We start from the raw sequence: 21045 nt of genomic DNA, 5'->3' as shown, positions 1-21045 counted from the left end.
CCAGCTGGGAGCACACAGCCCCATCCCTGACCTGCCCAGAGATGAGAGGAGGGTCTGGCTGTGCTGTGCCACCACGGGGACAGTGCCACCACGGGGACAGTGCCACCACAGGGACAGTGCCACCACGCTCTGCCTGGCAGAGGAGGGGAAATGGGATGGCTCCTTCCTCTTCCCTCTTCATCCATCCCCAGAAAATCTGAACTGGAGGATTCCTCTGGGCTGGGTCACCCACACCTGCAGCCCCAAGGGAGACCCCAGAACCTGCCCCAAAAGGGGAACCTGGAGATCCTGCCCATGTGGGCAGTGTTCCCACATGGATCACATCCCACAGCAGCCAGGACAGCACGGGGACAGGAAGCAAAGTCATTTTGGGCAGTGAAAGCTGTGCTTTTACCACCCTCAGCTCTGGCAGACAGGGGGACTCCACATCCCCCTCCAGCCACCACCCTCTCCATGCTCCCCAGGGCTGGCATTTGCTTCTACCAGCGCTCTGGGCTGGCAGGGATGGCACGGAGGGACAACCCAGCAGTGCCCTGTGGTGCTCCCCATCGCCTGCCACCAGCCCTGCCCTGCCCTGGGGTCCCCACTTTCTATGGGGGGGCTCCATGGAGCTGCTCTGGCCAGGGCAGCCCCCGGGAGTGAACGAGCAGCTGGAATTTTCTCCTCGCAGGACCTGGGGGCTGCCCGGGGATCTCCATGCCAGGGAGGGATCCCGGGAGCTGGGGCAGCTCCTGTGGGGCCAGGGGTGCTGTGGGTGAGTGGGAAAGAGGGGACGATGGCCCGGCAGTGCCATCTGGTGCTCCTCATCCTGCCCTGGGGTCCCCGCTTTCCATGGGGGGCCCTTTGGGGCACCCCCACGGGGCTGCTCTGGTGTTCCCCATCCCCTGCCACCAGCCTGGGGTCCCCGCTTTCCATGGGGGGCTCCTTGGGGCTGTTCTAACCGGGGCAGCACCCAGCAGAGGATGAGACACCAGAATCTCTCCTGGCAGGACCTGGGTGCTGCCTGGGCATCCCCATGCCAGGGAGGGATTCCGGGAGCTGGGGCAGCTCCTGCGGGGCCGGGGGGTGCTGTGGGTGAGTGGGAAAGAGGGGAGGACAGCCCGGCAGTGCCCTCTGGTGCTCCCCATCCCCTGCCACCAGCCCTGTCCGACCCTGGGGTCCCCACTTTCCATGGGGGGCTCCTTGGGGCAGGGCAGCGCCCAGCAGAGGATGAGTGGCTGGAATTTTCCCCTGGCAGAACCTTGGTGCTGCCCGGGCATCCCCATGCCAGGGAGGGATCCCGGGAGCTGGGGCAGCTCCAGCGTGGCCGGGGGGTGCTGTGGGTGTGTGGGAAAGAGGGGAGGACGGGGAGGGATTTCTTTTTCCGAGCGAAGGTGGGTGGCGTGCGGGGATGCCAGCTGGCGATGGGCTCTATTTCTACTGACAAGGCTTTACCCTGTAGGTGTGAGGAATTCCAATTAAATATTCAGCCTATTTGTCTGTGTGTGGGAGAGGGTTTGCTGTGCAGGAGGAAAGCCTCACATTCAGCTCCGGAGCTAACCATTAAGAGAGAAATTAGCTCAGTTCATCAAGGGAAGCCAGCGGAGGGTTTTCCCTCGCTCTCCTACCTTGTTCCATCCCTCTCGCTGAACGAACCCCGCTCTGAGCCGGCCGCTGCTCCTGCACTGAGAGCCAGCAGCACTTCCCAAGCCGGGAAAAGTAATTTTTCCCCCGTTCCTGGGGGATGCGACCCCGGTTCTGCCCACCCCAGAGGCGGCAGAGGGAGATCGATGTGGCGGGGAGGGCTCGGAGGCGTCGGGGCACTGAGGATTTAATTGTTCTCGCATTTACCGGCCACCTCCTTCCCCAGCCCTTTACAAGGCACTAATTAATCAGTGCGAAGCGAAAACTCTCGCTTCTCGATGATCTTTTTAAGGTGGGAATGCCCCGTGAGAGTCGATGCCTTATCGATGAGGGGCCCTTTAGCCGGATCGATGGGGCTGCAGCGATCGTCCCTCGGCACCCCCGCGGGTTTGGGGTCGGGTTCAAGACTCTGAAGGGAGGAAAATCCCTCAGGAATACACCCAGAGCATCAGCTGAGTGAGAAATTGGGGTGAGAGATTGGGGTGAAAAATGATTTTACTCCAGAGGCATTAAAATCCCTCAGGAACACACCCAGAGCATCAGCTGGGTGAGAAATTGGGATGAAAAATGATTTTACTCCAGACGGATTAAAATCCCTCAGGAATACACCCAGACCATCAGCTGGGTGAGAGATTGGGGTGAAAGATTGGGGTGAAAAATGATTTTACTCCAGAGGGATTCAAATCCCTCAGGAATACCTGAGCAAAAAATGCCATTTTTCAGCCCAATTTCTCACCCCAGACCATCAGCTGGGTGAGAGATTGGGGTGAAAAATGATTTTACTCCAGAGGGATTCAAATCCCTCAGGAATACACCCAGACCATCAGCTGAGTGAGAGATTGGGGTGAAAAATGGCATTTTGGTACCAGGATGCTCCTTGAGCAGCACTGGGACAAATGCAGGATCCTGCACTGGGGGAGTTTGGGGGAGAACTGTGTTTCCAAAAAAACCATAAAAAAATTTAAGAAAAAAAAAGCCACCATGGAGCTGATTTCACCGTTTTCTGGAGCTTGACGTGTTTTTGCCCTTTTGAAATAACTTTCCATCTCAGAATACCCAAATTTTAAATAGAACCTCAAGTGACGAGGATAAAAAAAAAAAAAAGAACAAGAAGAAGATGACTTTTTCATGAAACCACAAACGATATCCTGTTTTCCTGCTCTGTTTTGAGGAAAAGAAGTTGTTCCTGACAGCCCCCTCCTGAGGGAAGGCAAAGTCCAGGCTCCTCCAGGTGAGGGGCACTGAGGGGGACTCAGGGTTTTGGGACCCCACTCTCCACATTTTAAATTAAAAAACCACCTGGAAGTTGAAGCCAAACATATTTTGGAGGAAGATTAAGTGATGGGCTGCTATGAGAGGGAGATGGGACATTTAGGGGGGCCCCAGTGCTGCTCTGTCCCCTTGGCTGATCAAACCAGACCGTGGTGCTTGGCCCTGCTGGGAGGAGGAACTGGTTTTAAAGGGTTTAAAATCCCCACTGGGAATTCCAGGCAGGAAAATGAATCCTGTGGTTCAACTCCAGCCCTGCTGCCTCCTCCAGACCCAGGCTGTGCGGGGACTGTCCTGCCATCCCTGGGACAGACATCCCAACCCTAGGGCTCCGTCACCAGGGATTTTCCTGATGGCTCTGAGAGTTCCAAAGTTCATTGGGAAGGAAAAGCCTTGCCTGGATCCCGTGGGATGCTCCCAACCATGCTGAGCTTCCCAACCTCCTCCCCCCCACAGGATGCAGGGATCCCTGCCCCCTTCCCATACTTCAGAATGAAGGAAGGAGTTTTCCTACTCCTTGCCAAGCATGGGATGCAGAGATCAGCTTTCCTGCCCTTTTCCTCGTGTGTGGAAGGCAGAGAGGAGCTTTTCTACCCTTCTCCATCCCCAGGATTCAGGGATGAGCTTCCCTGACCCATTCCCACACTGCAGAATGAAGGAATGAGTTTTCTTACCCCTTCCCACGCACGAGAATCAGGGATCTGATTTCCTACCCCTTTCCATCCCCAGGATTCAGGGATGAGCTTCCCTACCCTTGCCCTACACAGGATTCAGGGATAAGTTTTGCCTACCACTTTCCATGTTCAGAATTCAGGGATGAGTTTCCCTACGCCTGCCCTACACAGGATTCAGGGAAAGGTTTCCCTAACCCTTTCCATATTCAGAATTCAGGGATGAGTTTCCCTGCCCTACACAGGATTCAGGGACGAGCTTTCCTACCCCTTTCCATACCCAGAATTCAGGGATAAGTTTCCCTGACCCTTTCCATGCCCAGGATTCAGGGATGAGCTTCCCTGCCCTACACAGAATTTAGGGGTAGATTTCCCTGCCCTGCCATACCCAGAAATCAGGGATAAATTTCCCTACCCCTTTCCATCCACAGAATTCAGGGATCAATTTCCCTACCCCTTTCCATCCCTAGGATTCAGGGACAAGTTTCCCCGACCCTTTCCATGTTTAGAATTCAGGGATGATCTTCCCTGCCCCTTGCCATACCCATAATTCAGGGAAATGTTTCCCTACCCCTTTCCATCCACAGAATTCAGGGATGAGTTTCCCTGACCCATTCCATTCCCCAGGATTCAGGGATGAGTTTCCCTGACCCATTCCATTCCCCAGGATTCAGGGATGAGTTTCCCTTCCCTTTCCCATACCCAGGATTCAGAGATGAGCTTCCCTGCCCCACACAGGATTCAGGGATAAGTTTCCCTGCCCTGCCATACCCAGGATTCAGGGATGAGCTTCCCTAGCCCTTTCCATCCACAGAATTCAGGGATAAATTTCCCTGCCCCTTTCCATGCTCAGGATTCAGGGATGAGTTTCCCTGCTCCTGCCCTACACAGAATTCAGGCATAAGTTTCCCTAGCCCTTTCCATGTTTAGAATTCAGGAATGAACTTCCCTGCCCCTTACCATCCCCAGAATTCAAGGATGAGCTTCCCTGCCCCTTACTATACCCAGGATGCAGGGATGAGCTTCCCTGCCCCTTACCATACTCAGAATTCAGAGATAATTTTCCCTGCCCCTTACCATACTCAGAATTCAGAGATAAGTTTCCCTACCCCTGTCCATCCGCAGAATTCAGGGATAAATTTCCCTGCCCCTTTCCATACCCAGGATTCAGGGATGAGCTTCCCTGCCCCTTACCATACTCAGAATTCAGAGATAATTTTCCCTGCCCCTTACCATACTCAGAATTCAGAGATAAGTTTCCCTACCCCTGTCCATCCGCAGAATTCAGGGATAAATTTCCCTGCCCCTTTCCATACCCAGGATTCAGGGATGAGCTTCCCTGCCCCTTACCATACTCAGAATTCAGAGATAAGTTTCCCTGCCCCTTTCCATGCCCAGCATTCAAGGATGAGCTTCCCTGCCCTGCCATCCCCAGGATTCAGAAGCCTGACACAGTTTCCCATCAATCCCAAATCCCGACACATTTATGGGTCACAAAACACCTTTTTGTGGCCGAGCATCCCCTCAAGGAGCCGAACCCCTCATGGACGAGCCCTGCACCTTCCCCATCCCATGGAACCACCACCACCCCTACACCCATCCCCACAATTCCCTTCCTTTCCTCCTAAAACCCAAACCCCGGGGACTCCATAGCAACCCGCAGCTCCGGGGTCTGACTCCAGCGCTTCTCTCGGCGCTGTCACTTCAGTTTCAGGCTACCCCCGGGTAGGTGTGAGGAACTCCAATTAAGCATTCCGCTGGCTCCCTGTGTGGGGGGACAGGCTCTGCTGTGGAGGAGGGAAGCCTCGGCGGTGACTAATCGCTCAGACACCGGGTGTCTGTGGCACCAGGGGAGGGCAGGCACAGGGTTTTCCTTCACCGTGCAGCTGCCTCTGCATTCCCTTTTCGGGAGCGATCGCGGCTCCCCGCCGGGCTCGGGGGCTCCCGGGCGGAAGCTGGAAAGATCCCAAGCATCTTTCCGGCGATGCCGCCGCTGCTGCTGCGGATCTCTGTGCTGCCGCAGCCTTCGCTGCTCTGCCTCGCACAGCCCCAGGGGAACTTTATTTTCCCAGGGAAAAGCGCATTCCTGGGGTTTGAAGGTGCCCCGCGCATCCCCTGCCCTGGAGGGGAGGTTGGTGCTTTGGTGCCCTTTGGCTGAGCTCCTCAAATTTGGGTGAGCACCATTAAATTTGGGTGCTGAGCCCCCCAAAATGAGTTCTTTGGCTGAGCATCCTCAAATTTGGATGTTGAGCCCCAAAATGCGTATTTGGCCGAGCATCCTCAAATTTAGGTGAGCACCATTAAATTTGGGTGCTGAGCCCCAAAATGAGTATTTGGCCAAGCATCCTCAAATTTGGGTGAGCACCATTAAATTTGGGTGCTGAGCCCCAAAATGCGTATTTGGCCGAGCATCCTCAAATTTAGGTGAGCACCATTAAATTTGGGTGCTGAGCCCCAAAATGAGTATTTGGCCAAGCATCCTCAAATTTAGGTGAGCGTCGTTCAGTTTGGGTGTTGAGCCCCCAAAATGAGTATTTGGCCCTTGCAGAGGATCACACCCTCGGCCACTGCTCCAGTCCTGACTGAGATGTGACAAATCGGCCACCACGAGGTCATCACTGTGAGCCTCATCAAACATCACTTCCCGCATCCATTCCCTTTGGAAAATCCCAAATCCATGCACCCAGGTGAAAGAGGCGCCCCAAGCACCCCAAAACTGCCCAGAGGGGTAGGACAATGACAGAGGGTGACACTGAGGGTGGATTCCACCCTCGACCACCGCTCCAGTCCTGACTGAGATGTGACAAATCGGCCACCGCAAGGAGCCCCATCAAACATCGCTTCCCACATCCTCCCATTCCCCATGGAAAACCCCAAATCCACACACCCAGCTGGATGAGGGGACCCCAAAACTGCTCCCCTTGCCCAGGACACTCCTTGGGGACAGCGACAGAGGGTGACACCCAGGGTGGATCCCACTCTCAACCACCGCTCCAGTCCTGACTGTGACAAATTGGCCACCACGAGGTGATCACCATGAAGCCCATCAAACATCGCTTCCCACATCCTCCCATTCCTTAAGGAAAATCCCAAATCCACGCACCCAGCTGGATGAAGGGACCCCAAAACTGCCCCCCATGCCCAGGACACTCCCTGGGCACAGCGACAGAGGGTGACACCGAGGGTGGCACACGGGTGTCAGTCCCAGCCTGGTGACACTGCCCCGCTCCAGGGGGACACCGAGGGTGGCACACGGGTGTCAGTGCCAGCCTGGTGACACTGCCCCGCTCCAGGGGGACACCGAGGGTGGCACACGGGTGTCAGTGCCAGCCTGGCGACACTGCCCCGCTCCAGGGGGACACCGAGGGTGGCACACGGGTGTCAGTCCCAGCCTGGTGACACCGCCCCGCTCCAGGGGGACACCGGGGCTCTCCCCCAGCCCTCGCAAGCTCTGCCTGAGCCCGGCCCAGCCGCGGCTTCGCCCCCGCTCCCCGGGGAGGCGAGAAGGGGCCGGCGGCCGCCCCCCGCCACCGCCGTGGGCAGCGGCAGGATGTGCTGTCCCTCCCCTGCACTTCCCAGCGAGCACTTTACATAACTTCTGCTGCTTAGTCACAGCTTCGACTCTCTTTTTTTTTTTTTTTTTTTTTTTTTTTTCCCCTTTCCCTTTCCCTTTTTTTTTTTTTTTTTTTTTTTTTTTTGGAGCGATTTTCTCAGCCGCATCAGAGCGCGAGTCATTTCGGCAAGGGAAGTCCCTTCCTTTCTTCCGTTCCCTTGGTAACTGCACAAATTTGCTCTTCAAATGATTCATGACCGGGGTGCTGTAGGAGTTCCCTCCTCCAACACAAATCGCTCCCACACAACCACACATGCCCGATTAATCATTGATCAGTGTCTCCTCCTCAAGGTACGCCCAGCGCTCTCCTCCGGCCACCAGGATGCTCCTGAGCTCCCTGGATGCTCACAAGTGTCCCCAAAGAGGCGACACAGGCGGGAGTTTGTAAGGAATCCCATCCCCGGATAGGTTTTGCAGGCTGTAAATGGAATTTTCCCGTGCTGGTGGCACGGGTTGGTGACAGGAGCCAGCGATGGGGTTGGAGCTCGGCGCTGCTGATGGTGATGGATAAATCTTCCCTCAACTCCCAACTGCATCAACTTATTCAGGATCTGAGTTGTGATCCCATCCCAAACTTCCTCAGATTAAACAGAAAGGGCAGAGGGTTGCTCCCCACTGTGATCATGTTAGAGGGATAGAAACCAACAGCAGAAAAAAGAGCCACAAGAGAGCTAGAAAAGAGCCAGAAAAAAGCCAGAAAAGAGCCAGAAAAGCGCCAGAAAAAAAGCCAGAAAAGAGCCAGAAAAGAGCCATTAAAAAGCCAGAAAAGAGCCAGAAAAGAGCCATTAAAAAGCCAGAAAAGAGCCAGAAAAGCGCCAGAAAAGAGCCAGAAAAGAGCCATTAAAAAGCTAGAAAAGAGCCAGAAAAGAGTCACAAAAAAGCCAGAAAAGAGCCACAAAAGAGCCACAAAAGAGCCAAAAAAAGCCAGAAAAGAGCCAGAAAAGAGCTAGAAAAGAGCCAGAAAAAAGCCAGAAAAGAGCCAGAAAAGAGCTAGAAAAGAGCCAGAAAAGAGCCAGAAAAGAGCTAGAAAAGAGCTAGAAAAGAGCCAGAAAAAAGTCAGAAAAGAGCCAGAAAAGTCCTTTTTGTACCCCTGCTAAGCAAGGCCAAGAATCATCCCAAGGCCTCACACACCTGCACCCGCACAGGGAAGCAGCTTGGGATGGAAGTGGGAGCTTGGCTGCCAGGAATACCTCAGCTGGAAAATGAAATTAATCTGCAAAATCTCTCCCTGCCGTTTTTTTTTTTTTTTTTTTTTGGTAGGTTTTATCTGATTTATTCTCATCTCGTTATGAGGAGCTAATTAACAAACCATCGTTTAAATAAACAGCAGCCAGGGTGTTTGTAACCTTGGCTTTATTGAATTGTGACAAATTAGTAGCCTCTGCATGTTAAATGAAACAGAAGCATGAGGGGAAAAAAACCTGAATTCCCATGTGGATAACGATCCTTGCTGTGGACACGGAGCAAAGGGAGCAACTCCTGGCCAGTGTGGAAAAATCCCAAATAACCCCAAAACCTGGCAGGTGCTGTGGCTTCACCCTGAATCCATCCCTAGGGAATGGCAGGGTCAGGACAAGGTTGGGGTGTGGATAAATCTGGGAGCCTCGTTAACACCCCATTCATCAGGGATCCATGATAATTATCCTAAAAGGCACATTTGTGCTGAGGAGGGAGCAGAATTCCCAAGGGATGAGCAGGCAGCAAAGCCATGGCTGCTGTCCCAGGCCAGGCCTACCAGAAGGAAGGGAGATTTTGGGGTGTTTTCCCCTTTTTCCTACTCCCCAAAGGGTGCAAGCAACACTCTCCATCCTCCCTGGCCCTGCTGTGGGATGGCCATTCCCAAAATTCAGCACAGCCATGGCTGGGATGGCCATTCCCAAAATTCAGCAGAGCCATTGCTGGGATGGCCAATCCCAAAATTCAGCAGAGCCATGGCTGGCATGGCCATTCCCAAAATTCAGCAGAGCCATTGCTGGGATGGCCAATCCCAAAATTCCGCAGAGCCATTGCTGGGATGGCCAATCCCAAAATTCAGCACAGCCATTGCCGGGATGGCCATTCCCAAAATTCAGCAGAGCCATTGCCAGGATGGCCATTCCCAAAATTCAGCAGAACTTCCAGCTCCTGCTGTCCCAGTGGGAATTGCTCAGTGCCAGCTCTCTCAGGGGCTTTGCAAGTGCAATTAGCTGGCAGTGTTAATTACACTCCAGGTGAGCACAAAGCTGAGCAGGGCAGCTGAGCCAGCAGCTCCTGTGCTGGTGGGAATGCTGGAATTTGCAGGAATCATCCCCCAGCATCCCAGGACAGAATTTCCCTCTGGACAGAGCACCCCAGCACTGATGGAATCATGGAATTATGGAATTCTTTGGCTTGGAAAAGCCCTCTGAGATCAGCGAGTCCAAACCCCCAACGCAGCCAGGGCCACCACCAAACCATGTCCCCAAATGCCACATCCACATGGCTTTAAAATCCCTGCTGAATAATGATCCCACCTCTGCCCTGAGCTGGACAACCTTCACAGGGCAAAAATCTTCCCAAAACCTGACCTAAACATCTCCTGGCACAACTTCTGCCCTGTCATTTGATACCTGGGAGAAGAAACTGGTCCCTGCCAGTCCACAGCCTCCTTCCAGGCACAGAATCTCCTTTCAAACATCTCTCAGGATGGGAAATTAATGAAATCAAGAGTGGTTTGGGTGGGAAAGGACCTGAAATCTCATTCAGTTCCATGTGCAGGGACACTTCCCACTGTCCCAGGTTGCTCCAAATCCTGTCCAACCTGGCCTTGGACACTTGCAGGGATGCAGGGGCAGCCACAGCTTCTCTGGGAAGTCCATCCCAGGGCCTCACCACCCTCACAGGGAAGAATTCCTTCCACAGGAGCTTGGAGAGCAAAGAAAACTTCCCCCTGAGCTGCACTCTCTTTACTTACTTTGTGTTGTTTTTTTTTTCTTCCTTTAATTTCTTTTATTAATAAAAGCTTCATTAACGAGCAGCGACAGAAACTCACACCAGGGAACTGAGTATTCTGAGGAGCCAAGTCATCAATTAAACCAACATTTCCCTCTGTTCTTTCCCTTTCAAACCCTCGGTTCCATCACCAAAAAGCAGAGTCGAGAGGGCTCCAGCGAGGAGGAACAATAGCAGGGCACCAACTCCTACATCTGCCCCTTCTCCCCCCCAGGGAGGAGGGGATCAGAGATCCCACAATTCCAGGGATTTATGGGAACCATGGATGCTGCATGGCACAGCCAAGGAAAGCTGCCCCAGCACCTCCAAAATGCGCAAACCCCTGTCTGCAGGGTACCCAAAAGCTGATTATTTCCCCCCTTTAACATCAATTAATGATTAAAATAATTCCTTGCCCTGACTTTTTTCTCCTGCTGGGATGGTGAATGCACCTGGATCACAAATGCTCAGCGAAAGTGTCCCCAAGGTGTCCCTACAACTCTTCACCCAGCAGCTGAGGAGCTGGAACAGCAGCAGCCAGCAATTCACTGTCTCTGATTTTTGATATCACTGATTTTTGATAAATCCAGCACTCTGGAGAAGCTGGAGCTGAGCTCCATGTGCTACAGAGGAAAAGTTTCCCGCAGAGCACACGTCCCTTTGGGATGGGGACAGAGCCAGGGGACAGGGCCACGGGCACGGGCGAGCAGCCTGCGCCCTGCAGCTCCATTTCCATCCTTCCCTCGTGCAAAAACCCCATAATTTTTAAGGTTAATAAAGCCCTTGTTTGCTTAAGACAGCACCTGTTTCTATGGTGACACTTGCAACCCGGAGCCTGTTTATCAGCGGCGCCGCCGCGCGCGGTGACAGCGCGGCCGCCACCGGGGAACACACGGCGGGCAAGGCCAGCGGTGCTGCCAGCACCTCTGGGGACAGCGGTGCCACCATCCCTGGGCACCCAAATGCGCCAGCGCCCATCCCTGGCATCCCCATCTGCCCTACAAAGCCGCAGGAGGGGCTGGAGCTGCACCCACAATGTGGGGAAGGCCGGGATGAGCCATGGGTGGGGATGGTTCTCCATCAAAACCATTGGGTGCACTTCCCCTGTGCCACCCCAGAGCAGCTCCGTGCCTCAGTTTCCCCAGTGCCCTGCCCTGGGAAGGGTGCAGGGCTGCTCCAGGCGGTGCTGGTGGCAGCAGAGCCCGGCGGGTCCCGCTCGGTTCCATCCTGGCGCAGGATTTCTCCCGGCTGGCAGAACCCGTTTCCATAACGACTTTCTGTTACAAACATATTTTGATAAAAATAAAGTTAAAGCGGCGAGGCTTTAGTGGAGACAAATTCGCTGCTCTCGCCCTCCCCCTTCCTCCTCCCCAAGGAGGGGGAATAAAGATGGAAAGCTTTCCATTTGAAGGGCAGTATTTTCTCCCTTCTTTTTCTTTCCCCACTGAATACAAAATGGAAAACCTTGTTTACTGGGGATTCGCTGTAAACTGGTTCCGACTCTGCCTGGTTACCTGATGCTCTACAGTATGTACAGGATAATGTGATAAATTCATTTCCAATTCACTGCATTATCCTTTGAATATTTTAATGACTCATTGAATGGAGTAAAAAAAAAAAAAAGAGAGAGAAAAAAAAGCTATTTCAAATGAACAATTATGCTGCATTAGAGTAAAGGCTGATTATATTTAAACACTGCTTCCATGGATAACGGGACATATCGACCTCCGCCTATAAGAGCTAATTTGGCTCTTATCTCTAAATAATTTTACACTGCAAATTACCATGAAAACCTAAAGGGCTTTAAAAACATTCATCAAAAGATATTATTCCACTTTGTAGCAACATTTTTATTTAAATTATTTTGAATAGGAGTGAAAGCATCTCTCGTGTTTGACAATCGGAGCGGCGACGGAGCAGTGGCTGATAAGGAACGGCGAGCGGCGCCCAGGGGATGGGATGGTTCCATCCCAAAAACCCACCTGGGAGAGCAAATCCCGAGCCAAACCCCGGAGTTGGTGGCGTGCCAAAGTACTGCAGCACCCAGGAGTGGCATTTAGTGCTGCTGGAGCTGCTTCCCTCCAAACTGGGGGATGGCAAAGCCTGGGTGATGCCAGAGGGATGCCAGGGCGATACGCAAGGGATGCTGGGGGAGGCTGGGGTGGCACCCAAGGGATGGTGAGGTGGTACCCAAAGGATGCCAGGGTGGCACCCAAGGGATGCCGGGGTGGCACCCAAGGGATGCTGGGTGGTACCCAAGAGATGCTGGGGTGGACCCAAGGGATGCCAGAGTGGTACCCAAGGGATGTCAGAGGGATATCCAAGGGATGCTGGGGTAGCACCCAAGAGATGCTGGGATGATACCAAAGAGATGCTGGGCTGGTACCCAAGGGATGCTGGGCTGGTACTCAAGGGATGCTGGGGTGGTACTCAAGGGATGCTGGGGTAGTAATCCAAGGGATGCTGGGGTGACACCCAAGGGATGCTGGGGTGGTACTCAAGGGATGCTGGGGTAGTAATCCAAGCGATGCTGGGGTGGTATCCAAGGGATGCTGGGGTGACACCCAAGGGATGCTGGGGTGACACCCAAGGGATGCCAGAGTGGTACCCAAGGGATGCTGGGTGATACCCAAGGGATGCTGGGTGGTACTCAAGGGATGCCAGGGTGGTACCCAAGAGATGCCAGGGTGACATCCAAGGGATGCTGGGGTGACACCCAAGAGATTCTGGGGTGGCACCCAAGGAATGCCAGGGTGGTACCAAAGGGATGCTGGGTTGATACACAAGAGATGCCGGAGTGGTACCCAAGAGATGCTGGGGTGGTATCCAAAGGATGCCAGGGTGGTACACAAGGGATGCTGGAGTGGTACCCAAGAGATGCTGGGTGATACCCAGGGGACACTGGGGTGGTATCCAAGGGATGCTGGGCTGATACCCAAGGGATGCTGGGTGGTACCCAAGGGATGCTGGGGTGATGCTGGTACAATATCCAAGTGATGCTGGGGGGAGGCTGGGGTGACACCCAAGTGATTCCTGGGGGATGTTGGGGCAAAGCCAGGGCAATACCCAGGTGATGCTGGGTGATACTGGGGTGATACTGGGGTGATGCTGGGGGGATGGCCTAGTGATGCTGGGTGATACTGAGGTGATACCCAAGGGATGCTGGGTGATGCTGAGATGATGCTGGGTGATACTGGGGTGATACCCAAGTGATGCTGGGTGGTGCTGAGATGATGCTGGGTGATACTGGGGTGATACCCAAGGGATGCTGGGTGATGCTGAGATGATGCTGGGTGATACTGGGGTGATACCCAAGGGATGCTGGGTGGTGCTGGAGTGATGTTGGGCAATGCTGGGTGATGCTGGGGTGATACCCTCATGGTGCTGGGCACCACTGGAGTGATACTGGGGTGGTATCCAAGCACTGCTGGGTGATACTGGAGTGATGCTGGATGATACTGGGGTGATACTGGGGTGGTACTGGGGAAGTCCCAAGCACTGCTGGGCAATGCTGAAGTGGCGCTGGGTGATGCTGGAGTGATACCAATCACTGCTGGGTGATGCTGAGTGATACTGGGATGGTACCCAAGCACTACTGGGTGATACTGGGGTGGTACCGAACACTCTGGGCAATACTGAGATGACACTGGGTGATACTGGGGTGACACTGGGGGATACTGGAGTGGTACCCAAGCACTGCTGGGCACCCTGGAGTGACACTGGGTGACGCTGGGGTGACACTGGGCAACGCTGGGGTGACACTGGCGACACTAGGGTGACACCGGGCGACGCTGGGGTGACGCTGGGTGACACTGGGGTGACACTGGGTGATACTGGGATCACGCTGGGTGACACTGGGGTGACACTGGGCGACGCTGGGGTGACGCTGGGTGATACTGAGGTGACACTGGGCAATGCTGGGGTGACACTGGGCGATACTGGGGTCATGCTGGGTGACACTGGGTGATACTGGGGTGACACTGGGCAACGCTGGGGTGACACTGGGTGACGGTGGGGTGACACTGCGTGATACTGGGATCACGCTGAGTGACACTGGGTGATACTGGGGTGACACTGGGCAACGCTGGGGTGACACTGGGCAACACTGGGGTGACACTGGGGTGACGCTGGGCAATGCTGGGGTGACGCTGGGTGATACTGGGATCACGCTGAGTGACACTGGGGTGACGCTGGGCAATGCTGGGGTGACGCTGGGTGATACTGGGATCACGCTGAGTGACACTGGGGTGACGCTGGGCAATGCTGCGGTGACACTGGGTGATACTGGGATCACGCTGAGTGACACTGGGGTGACACTGGGCAATGTTGGGGTGACACTGGGCGGCGCTGGGGTGACACTAGGTGATACTGAGGTGACACTAGGTGATACTGGGGTGACAGCGGGGCACCGGCGGGCGCGGGGGCTCCTCCAGCCCCCCGGCACGGCACCGGCCGCCCCATCCCTCCCGGAGAAAGGCACTTGCAAGCCCCTCTCTGCACCAAAGCAACAGAAGGTGTCATGTAAAGCCTACACGGTTATTTTAGAGCCAGTGTGCAAATAAGGCTGTCAGCTGAAGCTCCTCGGAGCCAAGACTTCCATATCCCCCCAAGGATCTGCATCTCAACGAGACACCATGTGGCTGAGCCCGCCGGCTCCGCACCCGGATTTGGGGCTGGGGGATCGGGAAAACTCCTCCCAGACACGCCAGGACCCCCCCAGTGCACCCCCAGCCACGGGCACCGAGCTGAGGGGGTTTGGTCCCGGTGTCCTCATGGGATAGGGGAGGATTTTTGGTGGTTCATTGGGCATTTGTGGGATTTGGGGGATTTCTAAGCGTTTCTGTGTGTGTAGAGGAGAGATACACATACACACACCCACGGGAGATGGAGGGGATATATTTATCCCATCATTATAGGGATCATATCAATATCTAGGTTTTATATAGAATATTGCATGGAGTCAGTGAATATCTCACGTTGGAAGGGACCATCAAGAGCACCGAGGCCAAATCCCTGCTCGGATATGTGTGTTTATATTTATAAATGTATTTATCTCGTGATAAGAAAGCTTAAGGAATTGTTGGGGCTTGGATCCACCCCATCCCTGGCAGATAGGGAAAAACCCTTTTCCCTCCCCAAAATCTCCTTTTTCCCGCCCTCTTTCATGGCCTAACACAGAATTATTGACCTTAGAGATCACCCAAACGCCAGGGGAAAAAATCCCACCTTCCATTTGTGCTGGAGGTTTGAATCCCACATTTCCCTTCTTTGCTTAAAGGATTTTACGCTCCAAAAAAAAGAGAAAAACCACAATAATTAGCAAGAGGGAACAGCTCCGAAGGATCTGTGTACAGAAGGAAACACAGGAGCTTGGGCTCCTTTGCGTTTGGTAAATATTAAAATTAATGAGAGACTTTCAGGACCCTGTTGTTAGAATTGCAGAAGGGTTTCTGTGAAGGATAAAAACACAAAACAACATGAAAAAAAAACCCCCAAGCCCTGTACACAAATTCCTGCAATTATTCCCAATGCTTCCTATTTTTCATCCAATTATGGAATTCATGGAAAGTATTAATATCCTGTTTTAATTTGCTTAATATGCCCATTAACAATAAAAAGTCTAATTAAGGTATCTGTACAAAGAGCCCTCAGCAGTAATTTCAGAGAATAATAGAGGAGAGCGACGCGATATTTCTTGTTAAATGCACGCTGCAAATTAATTGATATCTTAATTAGGCTTTAGTACCCAGATTATCAGTTAGATTGATTTAGGGCTGCAACATCTCATTTTTTGAAGACATAAAAACAAGCAGGAATGGGAAAAAACTGCTTTTCCAAGATATTTCTGGGAGCAAAGCCATGACACACTGGGATAGGGAGAAGGACACAGCGCTGGGAAGTGCCACAATTCATCCCAAACTCATTTCTCCCCTTGTTTTCTCACTGAATTCAAACAATTTTTAATCAAAAAAAAAAAAAAAATTCAAAAACTAGAAAACTAACTGAGATTTTCACCAAACCCACTTTTTAAAGCCCAAAACTCAACCAGCAGCAGGAGCTGTTTGGAAGGACGCACTGTCTCCGCAGAGAAAACCGGTGGTGGGGAGTTGGCAAAGTGTTTTTTGGGCTTTTTTTTCCAGCATTTCCTTAGGAGAAGGAGGGGGAAAAAAACTCCAAAAACCCAAGCAGCAATATTTTTGGACCAGCCTGGCTCTTTATAGCCTGAGGAAGCACTTCCCTACCTACACGCCCAGCACCATTTACATTTCTCTGGCAAACACTCGTCCTCCCCTCCGGGGTTTCTCCAGGAGGAGTTTGCATCCCATGGGATTCCAGCCCTCCCTGGATGCTTGGGAGTGATCCCAGGAGGATTTTGCATCCCATGGGATCCCAGCCCTCCCTGGGTGTTGGGAATGACCCCCGTGGACTCACCTGGATGTCGGTGACCAGCCAGTGCCTCCAGAAGCGGAGCCGGGGGTTCTCTCTGTTGGGAGCATCGGGGTCCACCATCACCAGGACGTATTTCTTGTTCTGCAAGAGAGGAGAGGGGGATGCTGTGGTCATGGGGTGACAGCAAAAAGCCCCCAAATTCACATTTTCCCACTCTTCCCCAGCTCTGGTGGTATCACCCCAGAGGTGAGCAAGGAATGGGCTCCAGGGAAGGAAAAAAATCACCTGGGGATGATTTAATCCCAAATCTTTCCAAAGGAACAATGTAGGTTCTGCCTCCTCCAAAGGAGAATTCCCTCTGCTTCCCACCACATCCCACTGAGGCACAGGATTGCAGCCACTCTGGTATTTTGGGGATTCAGAGCTGGTTGGGGACAAGCTGGGTACCCCATCCTCCATGGGGGTGGCTGTGGGGAGCCAAACTCTGCCCCAAAAATCCCAAAATAACCAAAAGACGTTCCTGAGATGCTGCAACGAGCAGCACCTGGGGGTCAGGCAACACTCCTGGGTGATGGAATTGGGCAAGGAGAGCTGGGATTTATGGATAACACTGGTTTAACCCCCAGGAAACCCTCCCAGCCCAGCCCAGGCTGCCGCTGAGGGTACCCAGCACCCAAAGGTGCCACCAGCACGGAGCCCACGTGAATATTTTGGTCTGCTGAGATGGAGCTGGCTTGCGAGTGACCTCTGAAAGGAAAACCTGCTGATCTCCAGGGATTTGGCAGGACCTCAGGCACCAGATTATCCCCCAAGCACGCAGATTAAGGGATCTATATCCGAATAAAAGCTCCAGGTGCGTCTGTCAGGGAGCCAGGCTCGGCTCCAGCCGCCCCCGGGGCTGGGCTGTCACCAACAGCCCTGGGATTTAGCGCTGCAATTCCCACTGGAATTGGCTGGAGCTCTGTGGCTGCCCTGTGAGACCTGGCAGGGATTTGCACAGTGAGGTTCCTGGGGCTGACTCAATATTTTTGCACCATTTCCCAACCTCTGGTTGGGGTAAGGAGGCAAAACCCCCCTGAGGTGTTGCCATAACCTGTGCCCCCCTCCCTTGGCATCCCACACGTCTCATAAACCTCTTGAAGACCACAGACAGCACCATTTTTAACCAGAAAATGGAGATTTCAACCCATTTAGCTGGCAACAGTCGCAGAGAAAATCCCAAACTCCCTCAAACTGCCCCACCCAGAAGTGCCACCGCCCTGATCCACAGATGCCAGCCTGGCATCATCCAAGGTGGGGGAATTACACCAAGGCTGCAGATGTGAGCATGGGAAAGGGGCTGTGCTGGTGTCACCACGTGAGGCTGAAGGTCAGGACCTCGAGGCACCCCACACATCTCATATAAACCTCTTGAAGACCACAGGGAGCGCCGCTTTTAACCAGAAAACGAGCATTTCAACCCATTTAGCTGGCAACAGTTGCAGAGAAAATCCCAAACTCGCTCAAACCGCCCCACTCAGGAACGATGCTGTCCTGATCCACAAACCCCAGCCTGGCATCATCCAGGGTGGGGGAATTACACCAAGGCTGCAGATGTGAGCATGGGAAAGGGGCTGTGCTGGTGTCACCACGTGAGGCTGAAGGTCAGGACCTCGAGGTATCCCACACATCTCATATAAACCTCTTGAAGACCACAGACAGCACCATTTTTAACCAGAAAATGAGGATTTCAACCCATTTAGCTGGCAACAGTCACAGAGAAAATCCCAAATTCCCTCAAACTGCCCCACCCAGGAATGATGCTGTCCTGATCCACAAACCCCAGCCTGGCATCACCCAGGGTGGGGGAATTACACCAAGGCTGCAGATGTGAGCATGGGAAAGGGGCTGTGCTGGTGTCACCACGTGAGGCTGAAGGTCAGGACCTCGAGGCTGAGCCACCACCACCATCCCCACCACGCTCCCAGCTGCAGCCTGCTGAGAAGGAAAAAAAAAAACCAAAAAAAAAGCAGCAAAATTCCTTAACAGCGCCAAAATCAGCGCTTAATAGCAAGGAGGAGGAGGAGGGGAGGGGGAGAAGAAGCCCGACAACCCAAAAACCCTACGCTGGAAGTGTGAAGGAATTTGAGCTCTAACTTTGGGGAGGGTGCGGAGCCGAGCTCGGCGTTTCTGAATCTCTCGGCTCCGCTCGGAGCCCAGCTGGTGGGAACAGAACGTGTAGTCATGGGACTGTCATCGTGTGCTGTCCAGGTTAACATGTAGCATTTCTATTACTATTAACAGACTTTCTGCTCCTCACTCCATCTGTTCTTCGAAATAATTGCAGTTGTACAGACCATGCCTTCGCTCCAGGCAGGCTCTGGGGAGAGGATAGTGTTTTTATGCAAAAAAAAAAAAAAAAAAAAAAAAAATTATTAAAAAAAAGGAAAAAAAACGGGGAGGAGAAAAAAAAAAAAGTGTTAAAAAATAACAGCAAACACGAGAATAGAGTGCAAGTGAAGCTAACAGCAGGCTTGGAATTGGGGACAGATTGTGGCCTAGAAAGGTGACGGCGCACGCGGCCGGGGCCGGCAGGGCAGACCCCACTGGGGACAGGAGCTGGGGTCAGAGCCCTGAGCAGGGCTGGCCCCAGGGGGATTTTTCTCTCTCCTCACCTGCCGGCCACCCTAAGAGCCACAATCCCTCACCTTCCACCTAAAGATAGCAAAGCCCTCCCCGAGCTGAGTTAATCCAGGCTGCTCATCCTGCGCCGCTCCCGAGGCTGCAGCAGCCCCCAAAGCCACCCCAAAACCCCCTGTGTGACATCCCAGGGCCATGCCGGGCACCCCAAACACGGGGGAATGGTTTTAGACTGCTGGCAAGCAGCAGAGCAGCCCGAGTGTGGCGATTTTGGGGGTTTTTGATGCTGAAATCCCTCCTCTACACGGGCTAACAGCATTAGCTGCTGTCAGGGCTGCAGACGGGAGCTGCTCGGCTTTACAAGCATGAGCCACCCCCAGGGATTTTGGGAGAGGAGGAAAGTGGCTTTAGATCAGAAAATTCCTCCGGTGCACAGGAACAGGAGGCATCTCGCTGTGCAAAGGGAAGGGAGGAAGGGCGAGAGGGAAGAAAAAGCCGCTTTGAATGACAATTTGGGGGAGAAAAACAGCCCCAAAGCTTTGTTGCTCATTCCTGCTTGGCCCAAGCCGTGGAGGAGCTGCTGGAGAGCAGCACCCAGCGTGTCCTATCAGTGTGATGAGATCATGGAATGGTTTGGGGAAGAGAATGGAATGTCATGGGAAGAGAACTTGAATTCCATCCAGTTCCATCCCCTGGGCAGGGACACCTTTCACTGTCCCAGGCCAACCTGGCCTTGGACGCTTCCAGGGATCCAGGCGCAGCTTCAGCTGCTCTGGGGATTCCATCCCAGCCCTTTCCCATCCTCCTAGCCAGGAATTCCTTCCCAATATCCCATCTCTCTGGCAGTGGGAGCCATTCCCTGTGTCCTGTCCCTCCATCCTTGTCCCCAGCACCTCTCCAGCTCTCCTGGAGCCCCTTCTGAGGCTCTGAGGTGTCCCTGGAGCTTTCTCTTGTCCTTCGTGCACTTCCAGGGATCCAGGGGCAGCCACAGCTGCTCTGGGAATTCCATCCCAGCCCCTCCTCATGGTCATGCCTTCCAAAAATCCCACCCCTGTCGCAGACATTTCTCCACAGAAATCCTTTCTTTCGGATTTCTGTGTCTTCGGAGGCCTCTGGTTTGGGTGGGAAGGGAGCATTAAACTCATCTTGTTCCACCCCCTGCCATGTGCAGGGACACCTTCCACTGTCCCAGGGTGCTCCAAGCTGGCCTTGGGCGCTTCCAGGGATGGAGCAGCCACAGCTTCCCTGGGAATTCCATCCCAGCCCCTTCCAAAAATCCCACCCCAATCTCACTTTTCCCTGTTTGAAGCCATTCCCTGTGTCCTGTCCCTCCATCCTTGTCCCCAGTCCCCTCTCCAGCTCTCCTGGAGCCCCTTCAGGCTCTGGAAGGGGCTCTGAGCTCTCCTGGATCCTTCTCTTCTCCTGGCTGATGTGTGACACCAACTGGGTCACCCTTCCATGGCCACCCTTCCCTTCCTCCCCACCCCAGGACACTTTAAAACCAACATTTAACCACTGACAGGAGCTGCTGCCTTCCCAAGCACTCAAACCCACACCTGCAGCACCCAGCCTTGCCCCCACAGCCCTGGGAAGGAGCGTCCTCACCCTGCTCCTCCACCTGCCACCAAGCTGGAGCAGCAGAGCTGGTGGCAGGTGACAAGAGCCCTGCATTTCCCTGCTAATTGTTTCTAGAGGGGGAAGCAGCAGCAAAATACCCAGTTCTTCCTGCAGAAAGCATTAGCTGCTCCAATTAGGCACAGGTTTAGGGAAGTCGCTCCGAGCAGGCAGCGACTTTTCCAAGAGGCAGGAGAGGGATTTTGTGCGCTGAGGATACACACGGAGCTCAACAGATCCCGCCGAGCCGGGGCTGCTCAGGAATTAAAGACTTATCCAAATGAAAGCAAATAGGGT

The 21045-nt window shown here is 53.6% G+C and overlaps 1 protein-coding gene across 1 annotated transcript in view; it reads right to left on the bottom strand.

Moving 5' to 3' along the window:
* The window catches only part of PEBP4 (phosphatidylethanolamine binding protein 4), a 95680-nt gene that overhangs the window by 32914 nt on the left and 41721 nt on the right, over positions 1 to 21045 (bottom strand). Inside the window, exon 4 of the mRNA XM_058820308.1 lies at positions 16558 to 16656. Within this exon, the coding sequence (XP_058676291.1) occupies positions 16558 to 16656 (99 nt within the window). The remainder of the gene's footprint in view (positions 1 to 16557; positions 16657 to 21045) is intronic.

Source organism: Ammospiza caudacuta, chromosome 26, assembly GCF_027887145.1.
Source record: "Ammospiza caudacuta isolate bAmmCau1 chromosome 26, bAmmCau1.pri, whole genome shotgun sequence".
Lineage (NCBI taxonomy): Eukaryota > Metazoa > Chordata > Aves > Passeriformes > Passerellidae > Ammospiza > Ammospiza caudacuta.
The sequence above is the reverse complement of the archived record's forward strand: the minus strand, read 5'-3'. Positions and strand labels throughout refer to the sequence as shown.